Here is a 13580-nt window from a genome sequence, read left to right on the forward strand (position 1 = left end):
TAATTTTTTTATTTTAAAAAAACTTGATACACACTGAATCACACCTCACTTGCTATCAAATGTGATATGAACCCCAATTATATTGGATTTAGACCTGCTCTAATAATAAATGGGATATGATACATTGACTTAGAAAAAGATATTCCAAAGTCTAAAAAAAGGTAAAGCCACAAAGTGAGAAACTAATTACCACTAAATTTGCAACTTCTATCATGTAACTACTTAGTTTTAAAGGCGAGTAGATTTTCATTTTTTTTACTTTACCAACTCTTTTATTTTAGTCCCATTTGCTTAGATACCATAACATGTCATTTATACAACTCCAATTTGAAGTTTTCCATACCACAATCTCCTATTTTGGCTCATGAGTCTCAGCTGCCACTACATTTTTAGAATAAAATGTTCTTTATCTATAATGAGTGTCAAAGTTTTCAGGATTACCTCCTATCATTTCATTTAATTTTATCCTCCAATCGTTCAGAATATTTTAAAACTTTTAACAAAGAATAAAAAGCACAGTTTAACCTCTTTTATCATCTAACTGCAAAGCAAAATAGCAGTTATTAGCTAAACCACTTAATAAAAAAGCAATATTTGCTATTAATCTCATCTCACTAGCAGAAGGAAAAAAAAGGCAAATGAAGATAACTAATATAATATTTCTAAAACAAGCTTACATGAGTATCTCTCTGATTCTATTTTCTCCGGATACAATGAGTATGCAAAATTGTTACATGAATAAAATACAGATAAATCCCCCCCCCCCCCCCCCTTTTTCTTTTTTTTTTTCGGTAGGCAATAAAATACAGATCTAAATGTACAAATATCAAACACTGCCACCAAACTGAAAATACCTTTGATGACCACTAAAATGGATAAATGAAACTGTAAAAGAAAGCCCTAATTCTTTTTCTCTTCTAATTTGTGATCAATTGATCATTTCTAAAGATACACTATGAGCAAAATCACAAACCAAAAAGTGAACTCCACTAAGGGCATGTTTGCGAGATCTGCTTTTGGAGGGTAAAAAAAGGAAGTGACAAGCTTGAATTTAAACTCTTACCTCTCCGAAATCGAAACACGGGAACAAACCCTAACAGAACCGCAAATATTAACACAGCTGCTCCAAACTTTACTTGCAAAGAATACACAATCATAGACAAGAGGAGAGGCTTAGCTTTCTTTCTGCTTGGCTCTGTCTTTAGGTTCTTCAAGAACAAATTCAGCATACAAATCCTTCAGAGCAATCATGACTGTAGTTATCAATGGCCCCATAATAGCTCCCTGCAGAATAACACACTCCTTCGATCAATTTAACAATGTCATGGAATACAAGAAAAGTCTATCTATACAAGTTGATATACAGATTAAACCAAACATGATCAGAATGATGCCGTCAGAACTCTCAGGAGTTAGAATCTCTTGGGAATTCAGAATTTTTACCGGGAATTATTAGTAAATCGATACATCCCATTCCCTCCCCAAAAAACAAAATTGAAAGAAAAAAAGAGTAATGATATACCCTCCTAATCGTCTTCCTACATATCCTCCTAAATTCCTAAATAAGGTTTAAAAAGCGAAAAATCAAACGTGTTTATTATGCCAAAATTATAAAAGCAACCACATTTTTCTCAATCATGGTCACATGAAATGTTCATTGGACCCTAAATGCTTGGCACATTATATCTTAAAGTTGCTAACAAAAGGCATAGCCTACAGAAGTCCATATCACAGTAGCCAATTCCAAAGCTCAGAAAAATAAACATGACAATATCAAGTTATGCAGTTAGACTAGTCTTCAAGCCTAAAACAAAAATCTTCCAAGTGAAGTAAGTTACTGTAAAATGCCTAAATTACTAATACTTGATAATTGTTAAATTCTGAAACAATATCAGCTGATTGAAACCTTTAGCGTGACAGCCTAAGAAGCTCGAACTGGTTACATAATTATCGGAAAATGAAATCATGGTGTTTAAATATTTACCTCTAGTGGTGATGGGAACAATGTCACTCCCCCAATGATGCTAAGTCCAGTGAGATATGCACTATTTCCAGGCACATCTTCCAGAATTTCGGATGAACCATAATCCATTAGGAAAAGGTGAATACAAGACAAAACAATGGCCACAATGTATCTGCCTTCCAGCACCAGTTGCATAGCTGCTGGTATAGTTGCAAGCCACGATGGAAATATGGGCAACAAAGGACTAATGAAGGCAATCACAGTCGACATGTACAAGAAATGAATCTTGTATAGCCGAAACAACAACCATGTAACACATCCTTGGAAAAATGCTATCTCGGCTGTGGCCAAAAGGACTCCTGAAATGGCTTTATCCAAAACCTCCACACATCTGACCCTGGTGGAGCTTGAAATCGGAAGCATACACATCACTTGTTCTGTTACTCCACCGGACTCTGACGTGATGAGATAGTACAAAACCCAAATAAACACCATTGACTGAGACACAAAATTGAAAACCTCTGCAGCTCCAGAGATTATGGAATTCGCAATGGAGAACATGAACTTCGCACCACTACCAAACACAGTTCTGCTACTTGCAAAAATACGCTGCGACACATCAATCCCTTTAAAGGCAAACCCTTTGGCCTTAACAACTAAATCCTCGCGGGTGATCACAAGTTCACGGAAAAGGCTATCCAATTCGGCATAAATCTGGCTCCACTCCCGGTTCCTAACCCGGTTTTTCAAACTCAAGAACTTCTCCGTGTACGGCGAGGGCTTCATCAAGGCCTTTGTCTGTGCAGATGAGTTCCCAGAGCTAGTCACCACGAAATGCTTAATCCCGGTAACCAACTCAGTCATATTATACTGCACAGCCAGACCATCAATCTGATCTGAAACCGTCTCATAAAACTTTGTCGTGTAACTATCCATCATCCCAGCAACATCATTCTCATCCATCCACTTCTTAACACCAATCCTCTCAGCATAATTGCTCTCCTCCACATGCATTTTCAGCGAAATGACCGCGTCTTTCCCTTCAACGCCGATCTTATAAGAGAAAAATATGACACCAACCAAGAACCCAACACTCATACCAACAATTAACCCAACAGCAACAGTAGTCTTCAACTTCTTCAGTATCCCTCTGGTGAAAAAAGCACTAATCGCACTCCTCCTAAAGCTGCTACTCCTAAAAGAACTCAGAGTCGACATAGTCGAATCCACGTTCTTTGAACTGAACACAAACCCTAAACCTAACAACGACAATGCCCCAAATCCACCAAGCCTCTCATAAGCAATTATAAAAATCCCAAAAGAAACAAGCAAACGAAGCATATTGGAGAAACCGCTACGCTTCTTGGCGGTAACATTAACGGATTTTGGCTTTCTAGAAACGAACCTGAAGGAAGCTTCTCGAACCTCGACAAGTGTACCGACGAAGACTCTGAAAACGGAAACTGGAACGGCGAGAACGGTTTCCGTTAGTCCGAGTTTTAACGGCTCGGACCAGAAGGAAACGAGGGTTTCTTGAATTCCTCTTAGTGGAATTGAGCATAGTACGGCCCATTGGAGGGGTCTTAGGTATGCTTCTAGAAGCTTCGAGACGGCGTAGAGGATGAAGATAGCGAAGGCAAGAAAAGCGTGCGCCATGGCTATGTAGAGTGCGAGGCGGACCTGGGGATCCCCGGAAAAAGTTGGTTTGGAGTCTGGTAGTGGTTGGCAGGGGTTTTGGGGAGGGTGCTGCGGCGGCGCGTGGGGTTGAGGGGTGGAAGTGGGTTTTCTGGTGGAGGCGGATCGGAACATTTCTTGCCAGGGTGGAGTGGAAGTGTTTGGTTCGGAGTATGGAACGAGTTCCATGCTGATGCTTCAGCAGAGAGAGACAAGTGAAATGTAAAGTGTGCTTTCTTTTCTTTTTCTTTTATTTCTTTTCTTTGTCAGAAAACAGGAGGGGTGTTAACTTTTACCTCTAAATCAACTTTCAACTGTCAATGACAACCCAGATGATGAAGAATCAATGGTTTCGGTTTGGTGGTTGTTCGGTTGTTCCATATTCTTTTTTCTTTCCATCTCCACTCTCAATCTCTAGTGATTTAATTATTATAAATTTGTTTGTTGAGTTTAAAACTTTAAACGTACAAAACCCTCTTCCGTTTTAAAAAAAAATAATAAATGTGTTGTTTTATAAGTAAAGTATCGGAATAGTGTTGGAAGATTACCATTTTTTAATTAGTCTTCGAAACTTTTTTAATTAAATTTATTTTTTAAAAATTAAATTAGTTATGTTAGTGTTTTTGTTCTTTTTATTACTAATTAGGTCGAATTTAGACATTAAATAATACTACAACACATACATATTAGTTTTAATTGATGACTAATTTGATAAGTTTATAAAATTATATCAAACAATTCTAATTGAGATATTTCAATATCTCTTTTTTCTTTTTTCCAAAGTAAGTTAATTTTATTCCAATATCTCAATATATATTCTCTTTTAATTAGGTTTTAATTTAATCTAATTTTATAAATCTATCATATTATTATATTAATAACCAATCTAACACGTCAATAACTTTTGACGACATTAACCAAAAAAATGATAAAAAGATCAACATGATTAATTTAAAATGGATAAATTTAATTAAAAAAGTTTTCAGAGATTAATTTAAATAACAAATAAATAATTTTTTTAAGATAAATTTAACTATTTATTAATTATTTATTTATTTTTAATTTATATTTTATATTTTATTATATATTTAATATATGTGATTAATTTGATTTAATTTTACTCTAAAATTTTGAATAATTTTAAAATTACTAAAAATAAAATGTATATTTTATTAAAAAAAAATTTTGACGTTAGAATCTTAAAAGTTAAAAGCTCTGAACAAAGTTGTCTTTCTTTTTTTTTTTTTCAAGGTGGTGAATAGGTTTATTATTTTATTTTAGTTAATTAATGGTTGCTTAGCTTTCTGCCTTTCTTTTACGTGTAACGTGTGGACCTGTTATGAACATGGCGGGGTTATTGTTATTCAAAACAAAAACAGGCAACAAGAAAATTGCAGAATAAAAGAAGGGAGTTTTCCTTCTATTGGTCGGTGCCTAATCTCTATGCTCAATAATTTATTCACACGTTGAACGAGAAATATTATATTATTTATAACTAATATTATATTGATTAAGGAAGAGTAAACATCGGTTATTATCTATTTTTATGAAAGACAAAATAATTTCTAAAAAAAAGACACTTCAAATTTCAACTTTTTTTTTATTTGAAGATGATCTGACTGTTACAAATATCATGTCATAACTCGGCATTATGACTTATAACTTGGTCATATAATACAAAATTCGGTGTTACACGTTACAAATCGAGTTCAACAGTCTACATGCTAGAATCAAAACGTCAGAACCAAACATCATCACCCATTAAGCCTTATTATTATTCTTCAAATCAGACAGATACATAACTGACCTGTCTCACTCCGCATATAAAGGTATAACATCTTCTCCTTAAGAACACATTGAATTCTCAATACTGACTTAAACTTTGGAGTGCCTTTGCAGGTACACTCCCCATTGTTTCTTGCTCACGCTCTGCGCAATTGGACATCCCCTCAGAGTAAAGCTCGGACTTCCCCAAGGCTCAAAGATCGGCACCAAAGATAAAAACTCGGCGTCGATTCCCAGGAGCCGAGCTCCCCATCAGGTATCCATACAAGAACAATTGGCGCCCACCGTGAGGCCGAGAATATAATTCTTTCTTTATATCATCGGCCTCGACGTTCTCGCCTGAAGCCATGGATGAACAACTTCCACCCACACCATCTGAGCTTCTTCAGATGGTGACCGAGTTACGGCAAACGAACCAGCGCATGGCCGAAGAGAACCAGAAAATGGCAAACCAGATTGCTAATTTGAATAATACCCGAATCGAAAACAACAATGATCGACAAGAACGAGCAGAAGAAGTCGAGCATCAGTCAAGGTCAACGCATGTCTCTAAAACTGCTCGGCACGAAGAAGAGCAGCTCGAGCATAGTGAAGAAGCTTGGCCAGATGACGAGGACGACAACCTAGAAAGCTCCCCTGAACCGTTCACGGCCGAGGTGATGAATTTCGTGTTACCTAGGAGGTTCACTCTGCCGACCACACTAACCCCCCTATGATGGGTAGGTGATCCAAAGAAATACCTCAAAAAGTTTATGTCGTTGTTTTCCATCTTAATTAGATGGTCCTGCACTTGATTGATTTTGTTCTTTGCCTGCAGATTCTATTTCTCGATTTCAAGACCTATCAAAACCCTTTGAGGAGCCCTTTGCTGGATCGGCCATCTATCTACACGACTCCAATTATCTAAACACAATCAAACAGAGCCAGCACGAAAGCCTTAGAGACTACATGACGCGCTTCACAAAGATAGCTATGAGTATACCCAATCTCCATCCCGAGGTGAAACTGCACGCAATAAAAAGCGGACTCTGACCAGAAAAATTCCAAGAGACCATTGCCGTAGCCAAACCTAAAACTTTGGCCGAGTTCCGTGGAAAGGCAAAAGGTCAGATTGACATCGAAGAACTCCGACAAGCTCGAAAAACAGAGAAACTACAATACAGAGATGACGATAAAACACGAGACAACAAGAAAAACTTCAAACTAACTCCCCGATATGATTCTTACACTCAGTTCAACACCAAGCACGACGACATCATCAAGGAGATCTTAAATTCAAAGTTGATCAAGTCGCCAAGAAAAGCCGACAGCTATCCAGATTCAAAAGGCGCAGACAGATCAAAATACTGCTCTTTTCATCAAAAACACGGACACAGTACTGACGAGTGTGTCATCGCCAAAGATCTTCTGGAGCGGTTAGCTCGGAAAGGTCACCTCAACAAGTATATCGGCGGCCACATACAACGATGAGCACCCCCCTCTGGTGACCAGAGCTTGGTAACACAGCACGGCCGAGATAAAGATCGACCGAACACCAATCGTACAGACCAACCAAGACGTATTATTAACTGTATTTTTGGAGGTTTTGTAGGTGGAGGAGCAACAAGCTCAGCAAGAAAGCGGTCTTATCGAGTTATACTTTCCATAGAAGCCGATCAAACTCAACAGCAGACACCTCCACACTTTCCTCAGATAACATTCCAGACATCCGGTCGTGATTTCCCTGCAGCTCGGAGAACTCCTAGTCAAAAAGGTTTTACTGGACCCTGGGAGCAGTGCTGATGTTCTTTTTTACTCCACATTCCAGAAGATGAAACTGAGCAGCTACATCCTCCAACCTTCCACTGGAGACCTGGTTGGTTTCTCAGGTGAGAGAGTCCCGGTTATGGGCTCTGTGTGGTTACAAACCACACTCGGTGAGTTTTCCTTATCAAAAACTTCAGATATTCAATACTTAGTTGTTGACTGTTTTAGTCCTTACAATTTGATACTTGGACGACCTTTCTTAAATAGGTTCGGCGCCATAGTCTCTACAATTCATCTCTGTGTTAAGTTCCCTTTGCAGGATAACACAATTGCAACTATACACATTGACGCCTGAGAAGCCAGAGAATGCTACAACAACGGTTTTAAAAGACCTAACCAAAACATACAAGCTCCTGTGCACAACATCGGCAGCCAGGATGACCTACCAGCTCTGGCCGACCTTGATCCGAGGGCAGGAACCCTTGAAAGACCAACCCCGACATAAGACTTGCATAAAATCTATTTCACAGATAGCTCAGACAAATTCACTTATGTTGGTTCCACATTAAGTTCAGAAGAGAAAGCCTCATGCCAAGCATTTTTACAACAAAATACTGACCTATTTGCTTGGACTCCTGCTGATATGCCAGGCATTGATCCATCCATCATATCCCACAAGCTGGCATTAGATCCGTCCGTCCGACCTATAGCACAGAAAAAGCGGAACCTCGGCCACGACCGCAAACAAGCCTCCCTGGAAGAAACCAAGAAACTCATCAACACCGGCTTCATCCGGGAAATCAGATTCACAATATGGCTGGCGAATGTCGTTATGGTAAAAAAACATAACGGTAAATGGCGCATGTGTGTTGATTTCACTGATCTCAACAAAGCATGCCCCAAAGATTCATATCCTTTGCCATCTATTCATTGCCTAATTGATAATGCATCTGGTTATGAAAAACTTAGCTTTATGGATGCATACTTTGGCTATAACTAGATCCAAATGCATCCATCCGATCAAAATAAGATAGCCTTTATTACTAAATATGGAAACTATTGTTATAAAGTCATGCCGTTTGGCCTTAAGAATGCAGGTGCAACATATCAACACCTAATGGACAAAGTATTCGCAAAACAGATCGGCAGGAACATTGAGGTCTACGTTGACGATATGGTCGCCAAAACGAAGATCGACAACAACCACCTTGATGACCTCGACTTCATGCTCACTAGCCGAGGTATTGAAGCAAATCCAGAAAAGTGCCGAGCTGTTTTGGACATGACAAGCCCACAAACTATCAAAGAAGTCCAGCGGTTGACAGGGAGACTTGCTGCACTCTCTAGATTCTTACCCTGCCTAGCTTCTAAGTCTTTATGTTTTTTCCAAACTTTAAAAAGAAAAAAGCTTTCCAATGGACTGATGAATGTGAACAAGCGTTCACAACCATTAAAGAAACTGTTTCAAACTCACCAATTTTACAAACCCCCTTCAAGGAAAACTATTATTCTTATATTTATCTGTCACTAACTGGGCTGTTAGCTCCGTGCTTATTGCAGAAAGGCAAAAGCAGCAGTTGCCGATCTATTTCATTAGCAAAACGCTATAGAATGCCAAACTTCGTTATCCGAGCATTGAAAAGCTGGCGCTAGCTCTTGTCTTCTCGGCCAGAAGACTTCGGCCATACTTCCAGAGTCATGTAATCCATGTTCGGACAGATCATCCTTTGCGACAAGTCCTTCAGAAACCAGAACTGGCTGGACGACTAGTAAAATGGTCGGTCGAGCTTTTCGAGTTCAACATCAGATACCAAGGATGATCATCTATCAAATCCCAATTCTTGGCCAATTTTATTGCCAAATTCAGAGTACCAGACATCGAAGAAAGTTCATAAGAATGGTTTCTGTATGTAGACGGCTCTTCTAACCCGCAAGGGTGTGGCGCCGGGATCATACTCGACGATGGAAATGGTAACGTCATTGAGCAATCGCTTCACTTTTCCTTCAAGGGAAGCAACAACCAGAGTGAGTATGAAGCCCTTATTGCTGGCCTCAGACTAGCTTCCGATCTCAATATAGCCGAGCTTAAAGTATACTGTGATTCTCTGCTAATTGTTCAGCAGGTAAGCGACCTGTATCAGGTAAAAGATCCTTTATTATCCAAATATCTAGCAATTGTTCAAACTTTACTTTCAAAATTTCATAAATGTCAGATTGAACATATACATCGGGAAAACAATAGCCGAGCTGACATACTCTCTAAGCTCGCCAGCACACAAATAAATAATTCCTCCCTTCACCGATCTACCTTGATTAAACCTAGCATAGAATTAACAGATGTTCTGAGCGTAACATAGGATGCAGATTGGAGAGCTCCATACATAAACTATCTTCGGACAGGGATCCTGCCAGGCAATGTCAAAAACATTCGACACTTTCGCCGACAGGCCTCCTTCTTTACAATTTATAACAACTGCCTATATAAACGAGGATTCTCTCGTCCTTTACTAAAATGTCTTTGCAAAACGGAAGCCGAGCTTGCACTTGCCGAGGCACATGAGGGTATCTGTGATACACACCTCGGAGCCCGAAGCCTGTCTTCAAAGATCGTCAGAGCTGGATTATATTGCCGACGCTACAACAAGATTGTAAAACAAAAGTCAAAAGTTGTAACAACTTCCAGAAAATAGTCCGATCACACATCTCCCAACCGAACTCCTACACTGTTCTGAGGTAAGCTGGCTCTTTAACCAATGTGGTATAGATATCATTGGCCCTTTCCCTACAGCAGCAGGGCAAGTAAAATTCTTGGTTGTAGGAATTGATTATTTTTCAAAACGGATAGAGGCCCAGCCTCTAACCAAGATTACATCACAACAAATGCTTTCTTTTGTATAGAAATATATTATTTGTCGATTCGGCATAACTCGGCACATTATCACAGATAATGGTTGCCAGTTTGCCGACCATAAGTTCACATCCTTTTTGCAGGACTTGAAAATCAAACAATATTTTTCATCAGTAGAGCACCCGCAGACAAACAGGTTAGCAGAAGCTGCAAATAAAGTATTACTACATGCTCTCAGAAAGAAACTGGACGATGCAAAAGGCCTATGGACCGAGCTTATCCCAGAGATCATATAGGGATACAACACCACCATCCACTCAACCACAAAAAAAATACCCTTCCGATTAGTCTACGGTTCAGATGCAATGATACCCATGGAGATCTCCCAATCCTCACTACGGACTGAAATGGCCGACCATATTACAAAAGAAACAGCTCGGCAATCCGAACTCAACCTCCTGGAAGAAGTAAGATCGTCCACAGCAATCAAACAATTAGCTATGCAATAGCAGATAGCTCAAAGATATAACCAAAGACTTCACCCAAGGTCTTTTCAATTAAACGACTTGGTGCTAAGAAGAACCCAACAGACTAGAAAAACATCAAGCCATGGCAAACTAGTAGCTAACTGGGAGGCCCCTACCGAATCATTCAAGTCGTCGGAAACAGAGCTTACCAAATACAAATATTAGATGGTAAAGATCTGCCTAACACTTGGAATGTATCTTCTTTAAAGTTATATTACAGTTAAAACCAGGGACAGGCTAGTACTCTTTTTCCTATACTACCAAGATTTTTCCCATAATGAGTTTTGCTTGGAGAGGTTTTAACAAGGCTAGCCTACCTGGGCCTTTGAAATCAAAGGTTCTCAAATGAATAAATTTCTTATTTCATCAAGTAAATACTTCTCCTCTCTCATTTATTTGTAACCTATTTATACCGCCGATCTATAATCCGAAACCGATCATTCGGATATTATCAGTCAAACAAACCACCGATCTAAACTCTGAATCCGACCATTCAGTAACTTTCAGTCAAACAAATAGCCGATCTTAATCGGAATCCAAACATTTGGAATCTATCAATCAAACAAATAGCCGAACCTAATCGTAATTCGATCATTTGGAATCTATCAATCAAACATATAGTCGATCTTAATCTGAAACCGATCATTTGGAATCTATCAGTCAAACAAATATCTGACCTCACCGCGATTCCGACTATTCAGAATTAATCAGTCAATCATATTACCGATCAATACTTGAAAAACGACTATTCAAAATTTATCAAACCCACTCCAATTATACCAAACATTATATATCAAATAAACCCTATTTCTATTCCGATTACTCGGCATCTCACTAAACTCGGCCTTCTCGGCCTTCCATTAACATCAACCAATATCCATCAAACTAATGGCACTTCCCCATTCAAACAAGTTTACCTAACAATAGGGTATATTTTACCATATCAAAACAATTAGGCTCCAGGCCATAATCACAAATCAAACAACATATCAAATTAACAAACAAAACAATATAATTATCAATCAACGCATGCACAACAGCATGTAATCAAAAGCATCATAAGTTGCTTTTCTCCAAAAACAGTAGCAAAATAAACATTACAAACATAAGCTCACCACAGGAGCAAAATAGTTTACCAACAAAATAACTGTCCAAACAAACACCACAACATCAGACATAAACCTCTTCAATATTTTCATCCCCCTACTCGGCAGCACCATTATCCTCCACCATAACCCCATCCTGCACTATCTTCCCTGGATCTATCTGAGAGAAATCCACTCTAGGAGCAAGAAACTTTGCTTGAATAGAAGCCCTTTCAAAACCTTCAATAAAAGAATCCAAAATCTCACCTTGTCTGCTCTTTTCCATCTCCTTCAACTTACTTGATAACTCAATCACACGAGCACTCATACTGGAAAGATCAGCTTCCTTTTTCTTAATGTCTTCTACTTCCTTCGAATAATTTTTCTTTGTCAATGTCAACCCCTTTTGTACCTCAGCCAGCTTGGCTTCAACCTCGGCAACCCTAGTAGTCCCCAAATCTAACTCCTCCTTCAACTTTGGATCAGACTTTTCATTCGCAGCTTTCATATGCTTCTTTTCTCGGCTACGACCCAAACTGGCCAGTCGCAGACCAACAACCTTATGCACACAAAACAAAAACAACTATCAACAGGATCACCAGCAAATATATCAACCAAAACAACACAATAAAAACACAATTACCTGCATATACTGGTCAATCGCCACATCCCCCACCTCGTCAGCTAAGATAACATCGGAGGGGGTCTGACAGACCTCATCAGCAATAATCATGAAGGTATAATCCTTCCCCCAAAGAGACGAACCCTCACACTGCTCAACAACATCATGCAACTTCTTCTGGTTATCATAAAATTTCTGAACTTCCTCTATTGGAATCTCTAGCCCATCATCAGAATCTTCGGACAAGTCCACTACGTCAGCTTTTTTCCTTTTTAAAATCACCTTTTTCCTCCTCGGCTTTGGCTGATCAACCTCGCCAACACTGACCTTATCTGCGTGTGACGAAGATCCCTCTTTATCAAGACCTTTACTTCTCACCCGAGCCCTCAGACTCGCAGCAGACACGCCCGGATATTTACCACCTGCAACACAAGCAAAACTAACATTTGTCACAAATCTCAACAGTGATACAATAACCAAATTACAACCATTACCTAAATAATCTATAACAACCGCTTTATTATCCTCCCACTGCAGCACTTCATATACAGAAATCAACTCCTTACGATCAACAACCTCAGTCAAATATTCAATTACACATTTATTCCTTGCATTTATAACCTCCGGCCCCAGAATACTCTGAGGCTCCGAACACCACCAAACAGGAAATTTCTCCCCAAAATGCTCATCCATATAAAAAGGGAACTCTCCCTCAACATTTCTAACATTTACATACATTTTCTTGAAATTTTTGAAAGAGGATTTTAAAGTTTGAAAACAGCAAAACGGGGTGAACTATTCAAGTTCACCGAACCCCCCTTCCAAACCCCTTTTGCTTGAAATAATGAAAAGAATAACTCTACTGTTGGTTCCTCCTCCAGAAACTCCATCAGAATTTCATAACTACAAAGGAATGCCCACCCATTAGGGTGAAGTAGGGAAGGTGCACAATTAAGCTGCTTCAAAACCTGACACTCAAAATCCGTAAACGGCAGCTTCACCCTCAATTCCTCTAAAACACTATTATACATATAGAAAAACTCAAAACCCTCCCCTCTATGAAAAACCCTGTCACCTGATGAACAGGAAAGTAGCTCCACCCGAACCCCAGCACCTACCCTAACAATCTTACTACTATCAATCTCTTTCACAGCTTCCTCATCCAAAAATAGAGATGCACGACTCTTCACGTCCTCATTAACCCAATCATAGGACCAGTCAACCTTCTCTTTTTTCTCCTTTTCGAAACCCATCAGTAACCAACAAATGATGAAGGAGGAGGAGAAGAAAAACAGACAAATGCAGAAGGAAGAACAAAGAAGTAAGAACA

General features: G+C 39.0%; 1 protein-coding gene across 1 annotated transcript; it reads right to left on the reverse strand.

Moving 5' to 3' along the window:
- Positions 1-772: 772 nt before the first annotated feature.
- LOC107615572 (uncharacterized) lies at positions 773-4122 on the reverse strand. The gene is made up of 2 exons (XM_016317643.3): positions 1985-4122; positions 773-1284 (listed from the first exon to the last, which is right to left on the reverse strand). The coding sequence occupies exons 1-2, from the start codon at positions 3824-3826 to the stop codon at positions 1174-1176; spliced, it is 1953 nt and encodes a 650-aa protein (XP_016173129.1). The 5' UTR covers positions 3827-4122; the 3' UTR covers positions 773-1173.
- Positions 4123-13580: the final 9458 nt, after the last annotated feature.

Source organism: Arachis ipaensis, chromosome B1, assembly GCF_059453495.1.
Source record: "Arachis ipaensis isolate K30076 ecotype BB chromosome B1, ASM5945349v1, whole genome shotgun sequence".
Lineage (NCBI taxonomy): Eukaryota > Viridiplantae > Streptophyta > Magnoliopsida > Fabales > Fabaceae > Arachis > Arachis ipaensis.